A 23,860-nucleotide genomic window follows, 5' to 3' on the forward strand; every position below is an offset into this window, starting at 1 on the left:
GGCGGGTGCGGAGCCACGAAGCTGGGGCGCCGCGAGGTCTGCGCGCGTAGCTGGCCCGGCGCGGCGACTGCTCTCCGGGCCGGCGGGGCCCGCGCGCGCCGAGGCCGCCGCTCCCCTGCGCGCTCCGAGCCGCCGCGAGCGGCGAGCAAAGTTTGGGGGAGGACCCGCCGCGCCCGCGTCCTTTCTTCCCCTCGCGCCCCGCGTCCGAGCGCAGCCCGCGGCGTCATGCCCGCGCCCCCCCGCAGCCCGCGGCGCGCGTGAGGCTCGGAGCCTCGGCGCCGGCCGGGACCCCGGGACCTCTCGTTCGCCGTTGGAGTTTCCCGCGACTCGTCTCCGCCTCCGCCTCCGCCTCCGCCTCCATCCCGACCCAGCCGGGCGCGCGGACCGAGCCGATCGCCGCGGAGCGTTGCCATTCAAGGTAATCGCCGCGCCGGGCGCCTCGGGAGCCTCGCCAGCGGGGAGCGGGCGCGCGGGAGCCCGGGCGGAGCCGGGGGAGCGGGGCGCCGAGGCTGCTCCGGTCCCTCCCTCCTCGGGGACGGGGAGCGGGGTGCGTCTGGCCGCTGGGGTTGGGGAAGCGCGGCCGCCACCCCTCCAGCCAGATGCGGACATCGGTGCCCGCGCTGCCGCCCCGTCCCCGTCACACCCCCGCGGGCGCGGTCCCCCGGCCGGGCGCGACCCTCCGACCCCAGAGCCGGCGGCGAGGCGGGGCTGCCCGGCTGGTGGCACAGCCCGCAGGTCTGCGCTCAGAGGGCATCTTCGGGGTCCCTCGTTCCAAGCCCCGGGGACGCCTGCCCTGTGCCCTCCAGACCCCGGCGGGGGCCCGTCCCCGGGAAGGAGCCGCTGGAGCGGGGCGGGCGGCGTCGCCGGGGGTTTGGCGCTGCGCGGGGGAGGCGGCCCCTCGGGGGACGGGGCTGCTTCGGGTCTGCGATCGGTGCCCGGCGTCCCTCCGCCGCCGCGCCCCCGGGGCTAGGGGGCGACCTGCACCGGCTGTTGGCGTCCCGGCCGCTGCGCGCGGCGATGTCGAAAGCGCAGGCGAGTTCCCACTTGCGCGCTCGTTCCTCCCGCGGCGGCGGCTGGGGATCCGCCGGCCCCGACCTCCCAGCGCGGGGCCCGCCCGGGGCCACGGCTCCCTCCGCCCGCGCCTCGCAGGCTCTTCCCCGGCGCCCGCCTTCCTCGCGCCCGGGTCCCAGGAACCCTGCCCTTCACGGCGGACCTGCCGTCCCACGCGGGGCACCTCTGCTGTGCTGGGGGCGAGTCGCTACCCACGTTTGAAGCCCCATTGTCCCCGGGGCCCCAAATCCCTGCGAATGGTCCTCGGGCCGGGACTCATTTTCATCTGAAAAGCCCGGTTAGTTTGAATAGAGCCGCAATCAGGCCGCTCTCGCTTTCCCTGGAATGCCAATTAAAATGCAGATTTCTGCGCGTTCTCCAGCGCGGGAGGAGGGGAACGGGGTATTCCAGGCAAACAAATGGAAGAAATGCTGCCTCGGAACCGGGCTGGTGCTGGCCGCGGCTCCGGAGCCCCAGGTCCGCCTCTGCTCACAGGCGGCAGGGAGCGGGCTGTGCGCCCCGGGCAGCCCGCGTTTTGTATTTTTTGAGGTTTCGGTGTTTTTTGAGGCATCATCCCGCTGCCCCATCCCATCTGACCCCTTGATAGCGACCTCTCGGCTCAGCCCTGGGAGAAGGGCAGTGCCAGCCAGGCCTGGGCCTGGAGACAGAGCTGCCCCCGGGGACCTGGGCACCCCCTCCCCCCAGGGCACTGTTCACGTTCCTGATACGAAACCCAAGAACAAAGCGCAGAAGGGCTCCCCGCGAGGGCGCCGGACAGACGGACAGCTACCGGGGTGGGAGCCGATGAAGGGGGCCGGGTTGGCTTGCCTCCTTGGAGCTCAGGGGTGTGTGGGGATGTTCTGGTTCCTGGAGGGGGCCCAGCATAGACCCGTAGGGCCCACCCCCCAGCCAGGCTCTCCCATGGCCCCTTGGCCTGCTTGGGGGGGGCGGGCAGGCTTGTGCCGAGGTGGGAATGGACTAGGGAGCGGGTGGTCGCCAGGAGCCATCCATCACGGGGGTGACAACTCCTGCCCCCTGAGAAGAGAGTTCCCTTTCAAGGGGGAAAATAAACACGCGCTTTCACTGAGGCCTCAGACTCCAGGAAGGATTATGGTATTGAAGGCAGGAAGCCGGGATTGTGGCAGCCGCGGCCTGCTGGGCCTGTGTTCCCAACACCGACGGGCCCTAATGGTCCTGCCTAGGAGGCCCCGTCCCTGCGTCCCCTCCGTCCCCCGCGTCCCCTCCATCCCCTGCGTCCCCTGCGTCCCCTCTGTCCCCCTCCGTCCCCTGCGTCCCCTCTGTCCCCTCCAGCGAGGAGCTGAGCAGACCTGCCACCTCGTCCTCCACCTCCAGGGGGTTGAGGGGGGCTGCCGTGGCGTGGACCTGGAAATGGGGCTAGAAGTCGCGTTTCGGGTTCAGTCTGGACGGGATGAATGAGTGGCCTGGACTGAGCCGTGGTCACTGTCCACCTTCCTTTGCTCAGAGTCAGGAGGGCCCTCTGGGCGGGACGGGCAGGTGAGGCGGCGGGAAGCCGCTGGGGCTGAGATCTGCCGGGACTGAAGGCTGTTGGCAAAGTTGTCCGAGGCAGCACATTCCCAGGCGTTCTGCTGAGCAAATCAGTGAGAATGTTTGTGTTCCTTACCTCCCACATGTGTGTGGAAATAGATACGGAATTATCTCTGGAGGCTTTTAACGTTAAGAGGAAAGAAAAGGTTGGGGGAAAATCCTGCAAGCTATCTGTAAACACAGTGTGTGCACACACACACACACACACTCACATGCACACATACACACACACGCACACATACACTCACACACATGCACACACACACGCACACACACTCACACATGCACACTCACATATGCACTCACACACATGCACACACACACACACACACACACACACACACACACTTTTGCTGGGAATCACACCATTTCAGGTCTGCTGTCCAGAGCAGGCTTTTTCCCCCCGGGAATGGGAGCACCTCCTTTTTTCTCACCCGTTTTAACCTCCAGTCCCGGCTACAAGGAGCTGCTTCCCTGCGGAAGCTTTGGGGAGGCCCCGGCCGCGTGGAAATCCCGTCATAATTTGAACCATCAAGTGGGCTTGCAAAAGGCATGGGTTTAAGGGATTTTTATATGAAACCTGTAGGCGCTCCCCCGACCCCCAGTCTTATGAAATGTGGTTCATTCATAGCGTTCACAGAGCCTGATTGTTGTAACCAGATTCGCAAAGTCTGTGCATGTCGGCTCTGCACTGGAGGAGGCTGGGCCAGTGTGTGCCGTTCTGCGGGTCCGTGAAGCTTGGAAAATTCCCTTCGCCTTAGGACCAGAGCGGGGAACCCAACAGGACGCTGAGCGCCCCCGGGACCCATTCTGCTCTGAAATGGCAGCCAGTAGGTCGGCCTCCTGCAGGCCCCAGGCCCGGTCTCGACCGTGTCCACCACTTACACATCGTCATCATCAGTCACCCCTGGGCTGGGCGTCCCGTTGGCACAGGCCCGGTTTCGCCCGCTGGGGGCAGCGAAGGCCTTGGCTGGGCCCGGCTGCGTGGTCACGGGGGCGGGCGCCGGGGGGGGGGGGACGGGTTCCGGCCGAGTTGCTTTCAGATCGGCCGCTCTGAGTACATTGCACTGCGGCTCCCGCGCCGTGAGTGGCTGCTTGGCGACAGGCTGTGGCCGCTTCTGCACTGGAAAATGAATCCTGACGAGTGTACACGGGCGGGAATTTTGGGGAGCTTCCTGGGATTCTTCCTGTGTTGAGCGCCCCGCTCCGTGCCAGCTCCCAAGAAATAAGTCCCTACGGCCGCCTCCACCTCCATGGTTCAGCTTCCTTTGTTTTTCCCCTTAAATATATCTTTATTGATGTCAGAGAGGAAGGGAGAGAGCGACGGAAACATCAGTCATGAGAGAGAACCATGCACCGGCTGCCTCCTGCACGCCCCCCACTGGGGACCGAGCTCACAACCCGGGCCTGTGCCCCGACCGGGAATCAGACCCTGACCTCCTGGTTCCTAGGTCGATGCTTGGCCCCTGAGCCACACGGTCGGGCAGGATTCAGCTTTCTGACCTGCTGGGCCCGGGAGAACTTAGGGGCGGTTATGCCGACCTGAGGACCCCCCCCCCTTTCCCAGTTGCCCTTGAGGCGGAGGTCACGTGGCTCCTGCTTCCCTTCCCCGTGGGGAGGCGATGCTGGACGGGAGGGGCGACTCTTGGCCTCACAGAAGCGGTGCACGGTCTGCGTCCTGGGCGCACGGTGACTCTGTCTCCTAGAGTATGCCTTTCCCAAGGCCAGCCCCCCAGGGGCTGAGGACCTGCCTGGGGGGGCGCCTGGGACCCCAGGAGGGGCTGAGGACCTGCCTGGGGGGGGGGACACCTGGGACCCCAGGAGGGGCTGTGCACCTGCCTGGGGGGGCGCCTGGGACCCCAGGAGGGGCTGTGCACCTGCCTGGGGGGGCGCCTGGGACCCCGAGGAGGGGCTGTGCACCTGCCTGGGGGGGGGCGCCTGGGACCCCAGGAGGGGCTGTGCACCTGCCTGGGGGGGACACCTGGGACCCCAGGAGGGGCTGTGCACCTGCCTGGGGGGGGGGACACCTGGGACCCCAGGAGGGGCTGTGCACCTGCCTGGGGAGGACGCCTGGGACCCCAGGAGGGGCTGTGCACCTGCCTGGGGGGGGACGCCTGGGACCCCAGGAGGGGCTGTGCACCTGCCTGGGGAGGACGCCTGGGACCCCAGGAGGGGCTGTGCACCTGCCTGGGGCGGGGCGCCTGGGACCCCAGGAGGGGCTGTGTACCTGCCTGGGGGGGGGCGCCTGGGACCCCAGGAGGGGCTGTGCACCTGCCCGGGGGGGGGGCGCCTGGGACCCCAGGCGCGGAGGGAAGGCGTGTGCAGACGCTGGAGAAACACTGGGCACATTGGAGAGGCGACTGGGTGTGAGCATGAGCCCACCCGGCCGGAACGGGCGCAGGGACATGCACTGACCCGCCTCTCTCTCCTCCAGGGGCTGCAGCCCGCGTGGCGGGACCGGCGGGACCCTCGCGGCGTCTCCCCAGCCGCAGGCCGAGGCGCCGGCAGCCCATGCGCGCAGGGCCGGTGTGCAGATGGGAGTGCCGTCCACGCGGGGATGCGGCAGAGGACGGGGCCTCGGCACCGCCGCCCTGGTCAGCTGGGCCCGCGTCGGCTGCCTGCTGGCGGTCACCATGGCAACCCTGGCGCTGGCCCGGCCCTCCAGTTTAGTGCAGGACACCACGCTGGAGCCGGAAGGTGAGTGTTTGCATCTCGGGCGCCGGGTCGGTGGGGGGTTTGTCCGGGGAAGTGGCGCTCGGGCCGCGGCCGGTTCCGAACCTGCTGCGCTTGTGGGTCCTGTTTTGCAAACGTCCTCTGGGTTCGTAGCTTCTGTGAAGTCGGTGTCCCGGGTTATGCGGTGAAAGAAGAGGTTGGAAAGGGGTCTCAGGGCCAGGGAGCCGGTCTCCTGACCCGGGGTCAGGGGTTAGGAGCGCAGGCTCTGGGCCCGGCTGCAGGCGCAGAGGTGCGGTTTGCTGGTTTCTGGGGTGGGGTGTGTGTGGGGGTTCTCTGTGCTTCAGGGTGGGGGGGGCGGCCGGTGCTCACTTTCCCCCACCGCCGGGGAGAGCCGGGTAGGGGCCTGCGATCCCCACCCCCCCCCCACCCCCCCCAGCTCCCGGCAGCGGCATTCCCATCCCAGGGAGAGTCTCGCTCACAATGAACAGAATTGCGCTCGGAGCCGCTCAGGGACGTTGCCAACGTCTGAAATGCTGACGTTTTATTTTCATTGTCTCAGAACAGAAACGAGCTTCCTAGCCCAGCCGCAGAGGCCGGCCGCGTGGGGTTTTGTCAGGTGTCTGTGAGCCGCCGTGTTTCGTGGCGCCGAGCGCCCGCCCGCTGTAGGCGGCTGGGAGAGCAGGGCTACCTGGCGCCTCGCCCGGAGGCCTCCGGGTCCCGCAGGGCCTGCGGTGGCCGCGTGGGCTGGACACGGACCGGAAAGGCCCGCGAGAGCGCAGGTGGAGGCGGGTTGCTCAGCGGGCCCTCTGGTCGGTGCAGCGTGGAGATCTGTCGTCGGCAGGGAATATCGGCGCCCGGCTGTTTCTCGGGCGGAAACGCGAGAACAAGGCGGCAGGCCCCGGCTCTCATCGCCGCCTAATGAGCCTGCTTGCGGGAGCCCGCCTGCCGCCTGCTCCGTCCGGGGCCGCGGGGTCAGCTCAGGGCTCTGGGAGCGCCCCCTGAGCGCGAGGCTGGACCAGGACCGGGCAGCCCGTCCAGGACAGGGCGGGAGGAGGCTGCGGTCCTGTCCCAGGTGGGAGCGCTGAGCGAGGCCCTCCCCACTCCCAGGACCCCCTGCGTGGGTTGTGAAGAGAGAGGGCAGACCGCTTTCTAACCCGGAGGCCATCAGGGAACCCCCAGTGAGAAGCGCCCTTTCCTGACGCGGAGGCTGTAGTGAGCAGGTGTGGTGACCTCACGGGGGCCTCCAGGCCTTGGGGAAGGGAATCTGGTAAGAGTTGGTGTCCCAGGTTGTAGCTACGACACCCATGGGACTGCCTCCGTGTGACACCAGCATGAATGCAATTTGCAAGGGTGATGCGTTTTAAAAAAATCGACTTTAGAGCCCGGCCGGCGTGGCTCAGTGCCTGAGCGTCGACCTATGAACCAGGAGGTCAGGGTTCGATTCCCGGTCAGGGCACAGACCTGGGTTACGGGCTCGATCCCCAGTGTGGGGCGTGCAGGAGGCAGCCGATTGGTGATTCTCTCGTCATTGGTGTTTTTCTCTCCTTTTCCCTTCCTCTCCAAAATCAATAAAAATATATTTAAAAAATAAATAAATAAAGATTGACTTGGGGGGGAGGGGGGGACATCCATTTGTTGTTCCATTTGCTCATACCTTCATTGGTTGCTTCTTGGCTGTGCCCAGACTGGGGACTGAACCGGAACCTTGCTGCGTGGGGGCGATGCTCTCAGCGGCTGAGCTGTCCAGCCAGGGCCGCGCTGATGTTTCCAAAGGGCTCGAAAGGCTGCTGGTTTCTGAAAGCCAGGCCTGGACTCCTTTAATTTTGCTAATAATTAAAATGGATGTTTCCCTAATTGCCGGTGTTCCCTGGAGTGCGGGGCTTGGCGCCCACGGAGGCCGCTGAGCTGGGACTCGACCGCGGGAGCCCAGCGCGGCCCCGGTGAGGGAAAAGCTGTCCTTTTCCATTTAGACTCGCAGGGCAGCGTTATGGGGAGTTTATTCCAACATAAAACGTAAAGCGGTCCTGGCGGACTCCTCGTATCGCATTTAATTATCGAGGAAAGTTTAGAGTGTGTGTGCGTACTTGCTGGAGGGGGGAGGCGGGAGGGGAGGACCCCTGCGGCTCCTGGTGCGACAGCTCGGATCCAGCCTGTGTTGTTGAGAGCAGGCCTCCCCCACCCGGAATGGGGGGCGGGGGGCAGGGAGGCCCAGGAACGCCCTAACCTGTGGGTCCTGTGTCGCATGTGTCCTCTGGGCATCTTTCTGGGCTCATGTTTCTGCGAAGTTTGTGTTCAGGGCTCTGAGAGGTTAAAGGAAGGAGAAGGCTTCGTGGGAGGAGGAAACGGCTCTGGAACCCCTGGGTCTCAGCTGGTCTTTCTGTGCCTGAGGGTTTGGTCAGATGACCTTTAGGGCCGGCATGAAGGTCAGATGAGGTCAGCCTCCTCAGAAGCCTTCGGGTTACCTGCTTGGAAAGGTGCCGGAGCCCTGGTTGGTGGCTCAGGGGTTAGCGCGTCGGCCCGAACACCAGGGGCTGTGGGTTCGATTTCCGGTCAAGGGCGCATACTTGGGTTGCAGGTTCAATCCCCAGCCCTGGTTGGTGTGCTTGTAGGAGGCAGCCATTCTCTCTCTCCCTCCCTCTCTCTCTCCCTCTCTCTCTCCCTCTCTCTCTCTCCCCCCTCCCCCTCCCTTTCTTCACCCCTCCCTCCCTCCCTTTCCCTCTAAAAACATCAATGGGAAGAAAAAGGCCGTTGGAGCCTAAAGAGCAGTTAGCACAGGGCCTGGCATCTACCCCCCCCCCCCCCCGTCATCTCCCAGGGAGCCAGGCGGGGCGCCTGCGGGTCCTGTGGCCGCGGAGGATGTATCGCAGACCCTGGAGGAGAGCCTCCCCGTCTCCAGGAGCTGTGTTTGCTTCTGTGGCGTCCGCTGGGCTGGCCTGTTAGCGCGCTCATGGCAGCCGATGGAGCCCCGAGATGGGTTCTTCCCTGGAACGAGTTTTGCTTTGGTGTCAGAGGTTATTCGGAAGGAAATCTGCTGATAGACGAGAAAAGAGTTTTTGACAACGGAGAGCCCGACTGCCTGAGGCAGCTCCCGTGGAGGCCGCGTCACGCCAAGTCTGTGTGTGAGTGTGTGTGTGTGTGCATGAGTGTGTGTGTGTGAGTGTGTGTATGTGTGTGAATGTGTGTGTGTGTATGTGTGTGAGTGCGTGTGTGAGTGCGTGTGTGTGAGTGCGTGTGTGTGTGAGTGTGCGTGTGCGTGTGCGTGTGTGAGTGTGAGTGTATGTGTGTGTGTGAGTGCATGTGTGTGAGTGTGTGTGAGTGTATGTGTGTGAGTGTATGTGTGTGTGTATGTGTGTGTGAGTGCGTGCGCGTGTGTGTGTGAGTGCGTGTGTGAGTGCGTGTGCGCGCGTGTGTGTGAGTGTGTGTGAGTGCGTGTGTGTATGAGTGTGTGTGTGAGTGTATGTGTGTGAGTGCATGTGTGTGAGTGTATGTGTGTGTGTATGTGTGTGAGTGTGTGTGAGAGTGCGTGTGCGTGTGTGCGTATGTGTGAGTGCGTGTGTGTGAGTGTGTGTGAGTGCGTGTGTGTATGAGTGTGTGAGTGTGCGTGTGCGTGCGCACGTGCGTGTGTGTGTATGCGTGTGTGAGTGCGTGTGTATGTGTGTGTATGCGTGCGTGAGTGTGTGTATGCGTGTGTGTGTATGCATGTATGTGTGTGCGTGTGTGTGAGTGTGTGTATGTGTGTGTGAGTGTGTGTGTGGACACGGACCCGTCCGCGTGTCCATCGCTGCCCGTCTGGCCCCCTTGGTACTGCAGCTGTGACTGTGGCTACAGTAACTTCAACCTTGACCTTCTATTGCACAAGGGCCTTATCTCGAAGACGTGGTTTGATAGCTGGACGCTCAGTGTAGATAACGCTCTTGGGCTCGACCAGAGGAAACTGTCCAGGGACAAATGTGACGAAGTTCCAGGAAGGAGCCTGAGCCCTAACCCGAGAGGGTCCTCGTCTGCTTTTCTCGGCTCGCCCGCCGCATCCGTGCCATCGCGGCCTCTGCCGTCGTCTCCGTGGTCACAGTAGGGCTGGGTCTACTCCGCCGACTAAGAAGCAGTCGCCGGGAGATTGTAATGGTTAATATTCCGGATTAAAAATGCATATTGCCCATCGGTCATTCCCTGTCGGGGACCAGCTGGAGGGCTGCGCTCAGCTCTGGGGGAGGGTCCTGCCAAGGGCTGTTCCCTGGATTAATATTCTCATTATTTAAAGGACAGTTAAGCTTGATGACCCGGGGGGAGGGGAGGCCACTCTTACTTTCAAGTTCTCCCCGACGTTGTCACCTCCTCCGGGTTAATTAAGTCACTGTTGACATTAATGCCATCGTTGTTTACACCAGCCCAGTAGGAGCTAAAATAAAAGGGCTTTTCCAACCCCAAACCTTTAATTACTTTCCCACCCTCCGCAAAGTGTGATTCTGGAGAGCAGCGACCGACAGGGAAGATAGTCCTGTGTGTGTGTGTGTGTGTGTGTGTGTGTGGTTGTTGTTTTTAACCAGTTTTTTGGACAACCGTCTAAGAGTTGATGCTGTTCTGGACCCACGGGAGCTGGTCCCCAGCTCAGCAGAGGGGTTGAGTGAGGGATCCAGCCCCCCCCCTCCCCCCCCGCCAGACTCTTCCCGTACGGTTGGCGTCCTTCGTCCGACTATCAAAAATGCCGTCATGTCAGCCATACGCATTTAATTGGAAGTTAAAAGAGAAGGAAAAAAAGGATAGATCCGCATACCAGGAGGGACTGATTTACCACAATCTTCTGTTCTGCATTATCTGCATCTCTGCTCCCCGGTCCGAGTGTTAATATTTAAGAGCTGACTGTAACCCGATCGCCAGCTCGGGAACAAGGACTTATTCTTGGTCAATTAAGCCGAATGCAGGCTTGTGCAGTTAAACACACAATGAGGCACACATTCTTTATTAGTATATAAAGTATTTCACAACTCGCAGACAAAGAGCTGTGTTTAATGTGACTTCTAGAGCAAAACCTTGGCAAGCCCGGAGAAACCGGTATTTGTATACTTTCGATCCCGGCTCCCTCTGACCCAGATTCAGCTGGGTGTGCGCTTCGCCCATTTATTTTTAACCAGATCGAGCATCGACTCCCTGCCCCGCCCCCCGCCCCCCACGAGGCCACAACAGAGGGCGTCCGAGTACTCCCGACCCAGTTGAGGGTGAGAATTCAGATACCCAGAGCAAGCCCATCGGAGATGTTTCTGGCATTGGACCTCGTGGATAATGACACGGTTGTGAAATAGCCGAGGTGGTGTTTAAACAGGAGCAGTTTTGTTTAATGTTCACGTTCTCCGTAAAACGTCTCCAGCAGCCCTCCCGTCCGCAGCCCGTGTGGGTGCTCAGGCATCCAGGGCCATCGCCAGCGGGCTGCCTGCCCCCTCTCTCCTCGGAGCGTGGCTTCGTGGCACACTTCCGCTTCAGCCTTAAAAGAACAATGTGGGAACCCGGTTTTGGGGTGCCCGTGTGCTTGTCTAAGTGGGAAACACAGCTGGGGTGCTGCTTCCCACCGTGCTGGGTGGATTCTTAGCAGGGTCACTTGTCCTGGTAGGCAACTCAGAAATTATTATTATTATATATTGATTAGAGAGAGAGAGAGAGAGAAAGAGAGAGAGAGAGAGAGAGAGAAACATTAGTGATGAGAGGGAATCATGGATCGGCTGCCTCCCGCACGCCCCCCACTTGGGGATCGAGCCCGAAACCCGGGCCTGTGCCCTGACCGGGAATCGAACCGTGATCTCCTGGTTCATAGGTCGACGCTCAACCCCTGAGCCACGCCGGCCGGCCCAGAAATTATTGTTTGAAAGGTTTGTAGGCCACCCTTCCCCACTGCCTCTGAGCCGGTGTGTGTCTGTGTGTGTGTGTGTGTGCGTGTGTGTGTGTGTGTGTGTGTGTGGCTGTGCGTACCTGTCCGTGTCTGTACTGTGACCGGGTTCTCCTGGGGATGGCTTTAGCCTCAGGGTTAGCATTTTTTAAAACCCTTTTGCTGTATCCAGGTGAGACGCACAGATGCCAGCCTTCCTGGCATCGAAAGCCTCGATGTTGCTAACCAGGCCACACCCGGCCCACCTCCTTCCCCCGCGTTTCCGCCTTCGTGGGTTCCTTTTACCTGACGGGGACGGCGTGGAAGGCGGCCGGAGCTGAACGTCCAGCCCGCTACGTAAGGGCCGGCCTTCCGAAGACGGGGGTTTCTGGTCCTTCCACCCGAGGGGGACAGGCCCTCAGGACTCGGCTCGGCCCTGAGCAGGGGCCTGGAGCCGAGCCGGCAAAGCGGTGCCCACCTCCTGTCCCACCCGGGGAGTGTTTCCTTCTGGCTGCTGTGGAGTCTCCACAAAGTGCCCCTGGCTCCTGCTGAAGCCAGGGCGCCCCAGCCAGGTGCAGCCCCGGCCGCGATGGGTTGGGGGGTCTCGGGGGAGGCCGGGCGGGGAGCCCGAGGCCAAGCTGGGTGAGCTGCTGGCACGTCTCAGAGCCCAGCAGGCCCGGGGCTGCCTCCTCCTGAGTCACAGAGGCCCGTGTCCCAGGTGGGTGTTTTGTCCCCCGCCCCTCGCTCTGACCCATTGCGCCCCCTTTTCAGGGCCTGATAGGAACCCAAAGTCTCAGCCGCACGGGCGGGTGGTGCTGGCAGGATCCCATCGGCTCCGCAGATGTGACGGCACGCCTCCACCTGCGCACCTTCACGGGAAGGAGCCTTCCTCCCTGGGCAGACCCGCCCCCGCCCCCCCCCTCCCCCCCCCCCGTCCCTGCCCGTCAGGGAACAGGCGGTTTCCAGCCGTTTGGGTTCTGGGGAGCCAGCACCACGATGGGGTCTCACACAGAGCGTGTGAGCCGCTCGTTCTGTCCAGGGCAGACGGCCACTGCGACCACGCCCACTGCCCCCGGGGGAATCGCCTCCGAGAGTAAAGCTCTCGGAGTCCCGGTGCCACGCTGGGCACACTCGCTTCCCTAACCCCTCGTCCGACCAGGGAATGTCCGTCTGAATAGGAGGCAGGGACATACAGATCTCAGGTCTTGGTGAGCGTGTGTGACGAGGTCAGGAGACAGCTTCCAGGGGACCCACAGACGCAGGAAGGAGAGCGGTGGGTGGACTCACTGGTGTGGTCGATACAACACTTCGCCCAGAACAGCAGTTCTCAACCTGTGGGCCGCGACCCCTTTGGCGGTCGAGCGACCCTTTCACGGGGGTCGCCTAAGACCATCCTGCTTATCAGATATTTACATGACGATTCATCACAGCAGCAGCAGGACAGTTATGAAGTAGCCACAGAAATAATTGTGTGGTTGGGTCACAACAGCATGAGGCGCTGTGTTAACGGGCCGCGGCGTCAGGAAGGTGGGGAACCCCTAAAGCTGCCTGAAGAGAAGTCACAGGCAGCAGACACGCCCGCCCGGTCATCGCCGCTCTGCGATCCTCTGGCTGGGCCTCCAGTGGCCTGAGGCCGCCGGGTCAGAGGCCCGTCCCCTGCGCCAGGAGGGAGCGGGGGCTGCTGAGTCCCAGGCAGCGACCCAGGCGTTTGGGACCGGAAGGCGCTGGTCCAGTGACTCGCCGTTCGCCCCTCCGCCCCCGGCTTCCCCGTCCCGTCCCGATGCCCCTGGGCCCCAGTGACTGCCAGTTTTCTTTCTTCCGTCTTCTTCTTTTTCATCCTTATCCAAGGATACTTCTTTCTTTTTTTTTGAGAGAGAGAAAGAGAAACATGGATGTGAGAGAAACACATCGATGGGCTCCGTCCCGCACCAGCCTGACCGGGTTTGGGGATCGAGCCTGCAACCTTGACCGGAATCGAACCCAGGACCCTTTGGTCCGAGGACGGTGCTCTGACCACTGAGCCACACCGGCCGGGCTGGGTTAGTTTTCCTGGCACATGGAGCTTCCCCCCAGCGCTTCCGACTCGAGGGGGGTCGCGGCCACCTGCACAGACGTGCACCCGGGGCTCCGCGGCCGGCCACCAAGGAGATGACGCACGCCGGCCTGGCCTGGCCTTCCCAGGGTCGGGGCCGAGGCCAGAAAACACAGAAAGGGGGAAAAATTCCAAGAAGGAAAGGGCAGAGGCAGCTACACCCACACTTCCTCTGGCGCCAGGAAGGGGTCCCCGGGGGAGAAGAGCCCATTTGTAAAGCAAACCTTCGGGAGGCGGGCCCCTCCCCACCCTCAGCCCCCACCCTGGGAGGTGTGGCAGGGAGGGCGCCCCGGGCAGGCCTAGTCTGCTCCCTGACCCTCCTCTGCGGCTGCAGGTTCTTTCTCTTTAAAAAATTATTTTTGCATCGATTTCAGAGAGGAAGGGAGAGGAGGGGAGAGAGGCAGAAACGTCAATGATGAGAGAGATTCATGGACTGGCTGCCTCCTGCACGCCCCACATGGGATGGAGCCCGCAACCTGGGCACGGGCCCTGAGCTCCTGGCTCCTAGGTCCGCGCTCAAGCACGGAGCCAGGCCTGGAGGAGGCAGGAGGTGGCCAGGGAGCCGGTGGACCTGGGCGGTGATTTAGCTCCGCTCTCGGAGGGAGGCCTGTCATGGAGAGGGGTGCGGTCCTGGTTTCAGAAGAGCCGGTCCAGGGGAGCCATGGAGCCACGGGAGCCGGCAGCCCTTCTAGGTCTGGAGCGGAGGCTCCCAGCCGGGTTGGGAGGGGCTTGCTGGGGGCTAGAGGCAAACTCGGCAAAGTTTGTTTGTTTCTGCAGCGGTTACCTCTATGCAAATGCGCGGCTTCGAGGGAGAAAGGTTGACCCTGGTGGCGCCTATCTTAATTTGGAATTTCCTGAATTAATGCGGTTTTGGTCCTGGGCTGAGGATTCCCCTGGGGGTAATTTTTCTTTTCTCTGCAAATCACCGGAGGAAAGCGATCCCCGTGCCCCCCTCCCCCCCCCGCCCCCCCCCCCCCCCCCCCGCCTGGGACCGGCCCTCCCTCCGCCCGAGGAGGGGACACCTCTGGGGAGGTCACTGGGCTGCCTCTGTGGACCCTCCGGCCACGGCTGGGGGCTCAGCCGGCCAGGCCCGGACTCGCAGGGCCGAGCTGGGGATCAAACCCATTCAAATGAGCAGCACCATCTGCTTCTCAGCCCCCAGCTGCTGTCCCTGCGTTTGCCAGTGGCCGGGACAGGACGCTGCGGGGCGGGGGTGGGGCCACATCTGCGGCTCGGAGCAGGGCTGGGACGGGGTCCTGCTGGGCGAGCAGAGGCCGAGCCCTTTAAGTAAACTTGCTGAACAATGCGCCCCGAGTCCTCCTCCGAGCTCGAGCCGGGAGGCTGCCTGGCCCTCCCCACTGACTCCTGACCCCGCCCCCCTGACTTTTCCTCGTCTTCGTCCGGAGCGACTTTAAAAAGCCTCGTTTTCGTTTGTTCAGAAAGTTCTGACTCAAGAGGGAGGGCCTGTCCCAGGGGCCTGGGGAGAAGTCAGAGGATTTGGATGTGGACGGACCTGAAGGGGTGCGTCGGGCAGATGGGTCCGCGGAGCGTCATCCTTACGGCTGCTGACGGCCCTGTTGGGGGCGGGGGGGGGGGGCTGATCCCGGTCCCGGCAGCCCAGCCGCTTCCAGGAGCCGCAGGTGACGAGTGAGGGAAGGCGAGTGACCCTGAAACGTGCCTTTGGTTTGGGGTCCGACTGCTGGCTTGGGGCTCCCTCTCCAGAAAGCAGGCCGTGCACCCCACTGGCTGTCACCCAGGTCCTGAGCCTGTGAGCTATGTGAGGCCCCCTCCTCTTTGGGGTTTGGGGCTCAGGGGTATTCCCAGCATGCTGTGGGGCTGTGATCAGTCACCCCAGTCCTGCTGGGATCCTGTTGTGAAGGGAATCCTGGGGGTTACCGTGGCCGCCTCTGCTGGACGGTCAACAGCAGGTGGTTCTCCTACAAGCTGCTGGCCTCGTCCTGGCTACAGGGATCGGGCAGGTGTGGGAGGCGTCGACTCTCACAGGCCCTGGACGCTGGTTCTTGGGCACGTGCCAGAAGGCCCCACGCCGGTGACTGGCGTATCTGACGGGACAGATTTGCTCACTTGAAAGAAAACCCTGCTTTACAGTCAGAGGAATGCAGATTGAGGTTCCTGTGAGGTTGGAAAAAAACAGCCTGCCGATCAGTTATTAATCTGTAACCAAGGAGGGGCCGGCCTGCCTGCCCCCCAGGACACAGGGGCCCCGGCCGAGGTGAGGGGTGCTCCCCAAAGGCCCTCCCCGGCAGCCTGCGGCTTGTCCTTGAGGTGACCTTGGCCGGCAGCAGGCGATCCTGTAGCCTGAGCTGTAAACCAGGACTCGGAGGTTCGGGATGTGCAGGGGCCTGCCAGGCAGACACGGTCCATCGCAGACGCCTGTCGGGGTCCTGGAGCCGGCCTCCCAGTGGGGCCCTGGGACCCCACCTCGGCGTTACCTGGGAACCTGTGGGACTCCGGACCCCGGGCGCACCCCACTCCTCCCGACCCAGAGACCGTGCAAGCCGTGTTTCCACAGGCCGTCCAGGTGGCCTTTACGCAAAATCAGGCCTGATGCCTGCCCTGACCCCTCGGGAACTCTCGGGGGGCAGGGGGGCGTTGAGGGAAGAAGACAGTCTGGCTGCGTGTGTTGTAGGTGGAGAGCCAGGCCAGGCCGTGGAGACGGGCACAGGCGTCGGTCCGAGAGGGCACCGGGGTTTTCGGAGGAAGTGGTGTTTGAGCTGGGCTTTGAAGGCTGAGTAGGAGCTTGCCGGGCCGAGCATCGCACAGGAGATGCCAGTCGAGGGCACGTGCCTGTGTGGACAGGCAGCCCAGGGCGTGAGCCGGCGGGTGGGCAGGGGTCGGGCCTTAATGGGGGGAACGCTCCTTGGTTCTACCTGTCGGGGTGGAGGGGTCTGTCCCCTTTTCTTTCTTCTCCTTTTGGAAAAATATTTTTATTGATTTCAGAGAGGAAGGGAGAGGGAGAGGGAGAGAGAGACATCAATGACAAGAGAGAATCATGGACCGGCTGCCTCCTGCAGGCCCCACACGGGGGATCCAGCCCACAACCTGGGCCTGTGCCCTGACCGGGAATCGAACTCCTGACTTCCTAGGTCGACGGTCAACCACTGAGCCACACTGGTCTGGCTTCTTTTCTTTTCTTTCTTTTTTTTTTTTTAAGTGGAGGTTAGATTTGCTTTTCAGAAGATCACTCGGGTGGTCCCTGCTGGACCCATGGGTTAGGGGCGGGCAGAGGGCATTTGCAGAGAGGGTGGAGGTGTGGAGTGGGCCTTGCCTGGCTGTCTTTTGAGGTGGAATCAATGGGGGAGGGGCTGTGGGGCAGGTGGGATGGGAGGCAGCGGGGAAGAGGGGCTCCGGGCGGACGGGGAGCGTGTTGATTCTAAGCTGACTCCAGCCAGAGGCAGCGGGAGGAGGGGCAGCTCTGTAGGCGTCCAGGTGCCGTTCCCTCGGGCGGGAAGGGCAGGTAGAAATGGGAGCCTGCAAGCAGGGACTTGAGTGGCGCTGGCAGGGAGGAGGGGAGCTGCAGAGGTGGGGGGATCGGAATGTCCAGGAAGGACTGGCCGGTGGAGCTCTGAGCATCCACAGGGGCGCCACCTGGGACAGGTGAGGAGGCTCCCGAGGGCGAAGGGCCTCCGGGAGCCAGTCCTGCTCCCCACGGCGTGCACACTGACCCAGGCAGCCACTGGGGACTCCTGTGTGCGCCCCGACCTGTGTGCGCCCCGACCTGTGTGCGCCCCGACCTGTGTGCGCCCCGACCGGGCTCAAACCTGCAGCCTCGGCAGATGGGGCCAACTCTCCAACCCACTGGCTCCCGGCCGGCTGCCCGGCGCCCTTCTGTCCGTCCTCCTGCCGGCGACGCTCTTGGTGGGGGCGTCCGTGTTCTGTGTGTGCGGAGCGCGGTGTCCCCCTCCCGCACGAAGAGCAGGCGTGTTCTCCGTCGAAGCCGCCGTGCGCCGCCGTGCGCCGCCAGGGTTTTGTTCTCTGCACGTCTGTTCTTGTCACGGCGAAGCTTTGGGTGTCTGAGCGGGAACACCCGCTCCATCTGGGGGGCCCCGAGCCAGGGCGCGCCCAGGCGTCCCTTCTGACAGGATTGTGGGGGCATCAGTGCCTTTATCTCCTTTTTTAAAAAAAATTTTTTTTATTGATTTTAGAGAGGAAGGGAGAGGGAGGGAGAAACATCCCGGATGAGAGAGAATCATGGATCGACTGCCTCCTGGGGGTTGAGCTCGCACCCGGGAATCGAGCCGTGACCTCCTGGCTCATGGTCGACGCTCAGCCACGGAGCCGGCCGGCCGGGCCCCTTCTCTCCTCCGGTGGGTAAGTTTTGATGCCAACTGGATGGAAGCTGTGCCGCGGCTCCGTGTGTGGAATGCGATGCCCGGAGGTGCCCGCCGGCCCGACTGCCTTCTCCCCTCGCAGTTTAAATCTGTCGTCCGCGCCCCACGGAGCCTTGGACCGGGCGGGTCGCGGGCGTCCCATCTGTCCTCTGTTTGCACTCGGGCGCCATTCAAACACCACACGGCAGAAGCTCGTAGGCAAACATCGTAAAGGGACCGCGAGCTCTGCTGGCGCTGGTGTGGCCGCCGAGAGTCACCGGAGTCGCTCCCTGCTCAGCCCTCGTCCGAGGTGACGTCGCGGGGCACCTGGCGGGACGGTGGGATGGAACCCCGAAAACCCAGGTTCTCTGGGCCCCACGAGAGCCCCTCACGCAGCCAGAGTCTGTCTCCCGAGCGGTCGATGCGTACAGCTTACAGCTGGGGACATCAGTGTGATGTCACACCGGACTGAGGTCATGACCTCTCCCACCCTGAGCCGCCTCAGGCTCCTTCTCCTCCCAGTCGGAGCCGTTCAGCCCCCCATCAGCCCCCCAGGAACAAAGGCCTGAGGAGATTTTAGGGGGGAGGGGGCGGGGCCCCAGCTCAGGGCAGGCGCTCGCTGCACCAGGTCATCGCAGGTGACTCCCCTCATTTTCTGACCGGCTGCCGGGGGGCCCCGCCTCATCCTGCTATTTTATCTTATTTATGTATTTAATAGGTTTTTATTGATTTTAGAGAGGGTGGGAGAGGGAGCGAGAGATGGGAACGTCAATGGAGAGAGGACACAGCAGGGACTTGGTGTTAGGGCAGCCTCGTAGGGGGCGGGTGGGGGGCGGGTGGGGGGCGGGTGGGGGGCCTTAGCAGGGAGGCAGGACCAGGGGAGGAGCCGCAGGGGAGCACAGGCAGAGGCCGAGCGGCTGGAGCCGGCGTGCAGAGGTGGGCGGGGAGGGGCCAGCTTCCCGCGTGGCGTGTCGGGCAGGCTGGCGGCGGCCGGGGTCAGGGTCCGGCTTCGGGTCGGGGTCCGGTGAGGCTCCAGGGAGACCGCCTCTCGCCGTCCGGGGCGTTTTGCTTTGTGCTTCTGGCCTTCGGGGCTCTAGGCTTTTATCGTGTTGAGAGAAACGGCCCGGCTGCCCGCCCAGCACAGACTCCCTCCTTCGGTCCAGCCAGGTCCCAGGAGCCTGGGAGCTCGTGGGAACCCAGGCGGCAGCTTCACGACGGACCCGTCAGCGTCTGGGGCAGCGGTGGGCAAACTTTGACTCGAGGGCCACAGTGGGTTCTTAAACTGGCCCGGAGGCCGGAACCAAAGCATGGATGGAGTGTGTGTGTGAACTAATATAAATTCAAAGTAAACATCATTCCATAAAAGGGTACGGTCTTTTTTTTTTTTAGTTTTATTCATTTCAAACGGGAGGATCCGGCCCGAGGGCCGTAGTTTGCCCACGGCTGGTCTGGGGCCTGAGGGTGTTCAGAAGCTGGGCTCCGAGACAACAAAGTCTAGCACAGCGAATAGGGGTGTGTGCGTGTGTATGTGTGTGCGTGTGTATGTGTGTGTGTGTGACTGCGCGTGTGCGCGCGTGTGTGCGTGTGGACACGGCCATCAGTTGTGTTGAATGGAAGTGTTGGTTAAACACACGTTCTCACATAGGAAGTGCCATGTGAGTGCAATCTCCGGGTTACAGTGCATGCAGGCTGTGGGTGGCATGTCCTTGTCCAACGTCCTTGTCCAATGTCCGTCCGCGCTGGGTCTTGGGTTCTGGCCGGGCCTGTGGTGATGGTCACTGTGGGGCAGCTTCTGTAGGTCTCCCTCGGGTTCCTGCTTCGGACCCTCAGCTCTGCCTGAGGGCCCTGTGCTGGCTCCTGGGGTGCTGGCTCCTGGGGTGCTAGCTTCTGGGGTCCTGGCTCCTGGGGGTGCTGGCTCCTAGGGTGCTGACTCCTAGGGTGCTGGCTCCTAGGGTGCTGGATCCTGGGGGTGCTGGCTCCTAGGGTGCTGGCTCCTGGGGGTGCTGGCTCCTGGGGTGCTGGCTCCTGGGGGTCCTGGCTCCTAGGGGTGCCGGCTCCTGGGGTGCTAGCTCCTGGGGTCCTGGCTCCTGGGGGTGCTGGCTCCTGGGGGTCCTGGCTCCTGGGGGTGCTGGCTCCTAGGGGTGCTGGCTCCTGGGGTGCTGGCTCCTGGGGGTGCTGGCTCCTGGGGTCCTGGCTTATGGGGGTGCTGGCTCCTGGGGTCCTGGCTTCTGAGGGTGCTGGCTCCTAGGGGTGCTGGCTCCTGGGGTGGCAGGGAGAGGCCAGCCTGCTGGGGCCCTTTGCCAATGAGACCTGCTCTCCCGGGAATACGGGGCCTCCACTGACCGTGTTGGACGTTCTCTCCTCTTCCTCCTCCTCCTCTTCCTCCCTCCGCCTCCTCTCCACTGTCTCCGCCTCCTCTCCCGCCCTCTGCAGAGCCGCCAACCAAATACCAAATCTCCCAGCCCGACGTGTATGTGGCCGCGCCCGGGGAGTCGCTAGAGTTGCGCTGCCGGCTGAGAGATGCCGCTCGGATCAGTTGGACTAAGGATGGGGTGCACTTGGGGCCCAACAATAGGACAGTGCTGATTGGGGAGTACTTGCAGATAAAGGGCGCCACACCCAGAGACTCTGGCCTCTATGCGTGTACGGCTGCTAGGACAGTGGACAGTGAGACTGGCTACTTCATGGTGAATGTCACAGGTGAGTGGGCCTCGGGCCCCTGCTGTCTCTTCTCCGTAGCGTTTTCTGCGTAAAATTTAAAAGTTTATTTATTTCTATCGATTTCAGAGAGAGAGGGAGAGGGAGAGAGAGAAACATCCATGATGAGAGAGCATCATGGATCGGCTGCCTCCTGCACGGCCCACACTGGGGATGGAGCCGCAACCCAGGCCTGTGCCCCGACCGGGCATCGCACCCTGACCTCCTGGTTCCCAGGTCGACGCTCACCCCTGAGCCACACGGCCCACGGGCTCTGGGTAACGTTTTATGGGCCAGTCGCGCCGCGGTGGGACCTGCCGTGGATCGGGCACAGAGCTTCCGTGCGGCTCGTCGCCTGCTTTGGAAATTCTTTCTGGGGACCAGGGAGGCTGGTCATTAGAAACGACGGATGCTCATCCTGTCCGGTGCTGCTCAGTGGTTAGAGCGTGGGCCCGTGGACTGAAGCGTCCCGGGTTTGATCCCGTGCCCTGGTCCGGGCGCGTGCGGGAGGCAGCCCATCGGTGTGTCTCCCTCCCTCCTTCCACTCATTAAAAATCAAAGGAAAAATATCCTCAGGTGAGGATTCACAGCAACAGGACTGGATTCTCTCGTGCCAAGTGACGCTTTTCTTGGGAGACAGCACGCTTTTACAGAAGGAAGCCCCTGCCCCCCCATCCCCCCATCCCCCCACCCCCCAACCCCCCACCCCCCAGCCCCCCAACGGCATCCTTGGCATTTTGAACACAGGATTGAAATTTGGATGCTGATGTTTTGGGGTTCATTTTCTCAAACTTTGAGTGTCTCTCCTGCAGTGAGTAGGGGGGGGGGTGAGAGGGGGGATGGGCTGCGAGGCCTGCTCCATGGCCGATTTAAAGTTCTGTTTTCAGCCCCAGCCGGTTCGGCTCAGTGAGTAGCGCGTTGGCCTGCGGACTGAAGGGTCCCGGGTTCGATTCCCGGTCAGGGCACAGGCCTGGGTTGCGGCTCGATCCCCAGTGTGGGGCGTGCAGGAGGCAGCCGATCCATGATTCTCTCTCATCATTGATGTTTCTCTCTCTCTCTCTTCCTTTCCCTTCCTCTCTGACATCAATGAAAATATATTTAAAAAATAAAAAAAACCAAGTTCTGTTTTCAGAACGTCAGGGAACGGGCGAAGGCCCCAGGGAGGCTGCGTGTCTAGGGACGAACCCCTTCCTGGGGGGCCCGGAGCGCTGCCGGGCTTTGCTGGGAAGCGTCTGTGGGTTGAGGGAGTCGGTGAATTTGCTGGGGACGCGAATACCATTTGGAGCGTCAAGATCCAGCTGCCCAGGCCCAGTTTCCACGCGTGTCACTGGTGCGAGAGCAGGAGGTCCGGGGGGCCGGGGGGCACGACCGGCCCCGGGAGAGAGCAGCAGGGCCGTGGAGACGCCTCGCCCTCACGCGTCCCGGGTCGCGGCGCCACGGCCCCCAGTGGGCGGCGTCCCTGCCCCTCGGGCCGCGTCGCGGGGACGGCGCCTCGGCTCGGCACCGACACCACCTGGGTTGTTCTCTCGCGTGCAGATGCCATCTCCTCCGGGGACGACGAGGACGACGCGGACGGCTCCGAGGACGTGGCCAGCGAGAACAGCCACAAGAGTAAGTAACGCGGCCCCGCGAGGAGCGCCGGCCCGCCGCCTTCTGCCGCTGCTTCGCGCCGCCGCCCCCCTCTCCGCTGTGTCTGCTCTCCTGGCTCTCGAACCTGCGAATAAACCAGTCTCACTGCCCACCTCCTCACTGTCTGTCTTTCTTTCCGGCCCGTGGGCCGCTCTCCCGGAAGCTCGGTGACTTCTCTCGGTTTCCTCTGTCCCTTTGGCGTCGCGCACTCGCCCGCGGCCTGGGTTTCTCTGTCACGGCGGCTGGTGCTTGGCTGGCCCCACGGCCTCCACGGTGGGGCCTCGCCTTCTCCGCTCCCCTGGGGGCCATGGGCCACGTGTGGGGGCCGTACAGGGGAGGGGGTGTGGGGGCCGTACAGGGGAGGGGGTGGTTTGGGGGCCGTACAGGGGAGGGGGTGGTGTGGGGGCCGTACAGGGGAGGGGGTGTGGGGGCCGTACAGGGGAGGGGAGGTGGTGTGGGGGCCGTACGGGGGAGGGGTGGTGTGGGGGCTGTACGGGGGAGGGGGTGGTGTGGGTAGAGGCCAAAGGTGCTGCCCACAGGGGAGGGGGTGGTGTGGGGACCGTACAGGGGAGGGGGTGGTGTGGGGGCCGTACAGGGGAGGGGGTGGTTTGGGGGCCGTACAGGGGAGGGGGTGGTGTGGGGGCCGTACAGGGGAGGGGAGGTGGTGTGGGGGCCGTACGGGGGAGGGGTGGTGTGGGTAGAGGCCAAAGGTGCTGCCCACAGGGGAGGGGGTGGTGTGGGGGCCGCACAGGGGAGGGGGTGGTGTGGGTAGAGGCCAGAGGCGCTGCTCAGCCATCCTGCAAGGTTGAGGGTGGCCCCATCACAGAGGGTGGTCTGGGCCCGGCCAGGGCGGCTCAGGGGCTGAGCATCGACCCAGGAACCAGGAGGCCCCAGTTCGATCCCGGTCGGGCACAGGCCCGGGTTGTGGGCTCATCATCCCCAGTGGGGGGCGTGCAGGAGGCAGCCCACCCATGATTCTCTCTCATCATGGATGTTTCTCTCTCTCTCCCTCACCCTTCCTCTCTGAGATCAATAAAAAAGAAAAGGAAAAGAAAAGGAATGACCTGGGTGGTGCTGAGGCATCTTAATGGCTTTTTTATTTTATTTTAATATATTTTATTGATTTTTTACAGAGAGGAAGGGAGAGGGATAGAGAGTTAGAAACATCGATGAGAGAAACATCGATCAGCTGCCTCCTGCACACTCCCTACTGGGGATGTGCCCGCAACCAAAGTACATGCCCTCGACCCGAATCGAACCCAGGGCCCTTCAGTCCGCAGGCCGATGCTCTATCCACTGAGCCAAACCAGCCAGGGCCTTAATGGCTTTTAAACGCCCTGCGTGCTGTGCAGAGGGAGGACAGTGCGCCTTAGGTCGCCGGGAGAAAAGGCCCGTGAGAGCCGCTTGCTGTGGAAGGCAGGGACTCCCAAGCATCGGCCGCGGAGGCCTGGGCGGGTGAGCGAGAGCGTGGCCGCCGGAGCGGACAGCCTGGTTCAGGCCCTCGGCCACCTCTTCGGAGTCGGGCGCCCGGCAGGTCCTCCGATTCGGTGCCTCAGTGTCTTCAGCTGTCACATGGGAACGATAACGACACCCGACGGACTTTCCTCGAGGATTCAATGAGTTCGTATTTGTACAATGCTCAGAGAAGCTCCTGGGAGTGTTCAGTAAAGAAGATAAAATCTAGAGTTAGCTGCGTTCCCCAATAGCACAGCCGGGAGGTTCCCAGGGTGACTGTTTGTCCGTCTCCGGCCTTTGTCGTGTGGATTTATATCCCGCGTTTCCTCCAAAGGGTGTTAGTCGTCGAATAAACCTGAGCAAGGCCTTAGAGACAATCGCGACTCAGACGGGCCAGGGCTCTTCAGGGGAAGAGGAGACATGCTCTGTCGGGTGCAGGGCCCTGGGTTTCTCCCCGTCTCCCGGCCGCGTGGGCAGAAAGGGGGTGCTTTGGTTTTGACAGACGTTCCTTCC

At 62.9% G+C, this 23,860-nt stretch overlaps 1 protein-coding gene across 1 annotated transcript in view; it reads left to right on the plus strand.

Annotated features, from left to right (window-relative positions):
* Positions 1-287: 287 nt before the first annotated feature.
* Positions 288-23,860, plus strand: part of FGFR2 (fibroblast growth factor receptor 2) — a 72,449-nt gene continuing 48,876 nt past the window's right edge. Inside the window, exons 1-4 of the mRNA XM_081104822.1 lie at positions 288-418; positions 5,051-5,313; positions 20,000-20,266; positions 21,800-21,874. Of these exons, the coding sequence (XP_080960948.1) occupies positions 5,151-5,313; positions 20,000-20,266; positions 21,800-21,874 (505 nt within the window). The 5' untranslated portion in view covers positions 288-418; positions 5,051-5,150. The remainder of the gene's footprint in view (positions 419-5,050; positions 5,314-19,999; positions 20,267-21,799; positions 21,875-23,860) is intronic.

This window comes from Myotis nattereri (assembly GCF_964212035.1).
Source record: "Myotis nattereri genome assembly, chromosome: 13".
Lineage (NCBI taxonomy): Eukaryota > Metazoa > Chordata > Mammalia > Chiroptera > Vespertilionidae > Myotis > Myotis nattereri.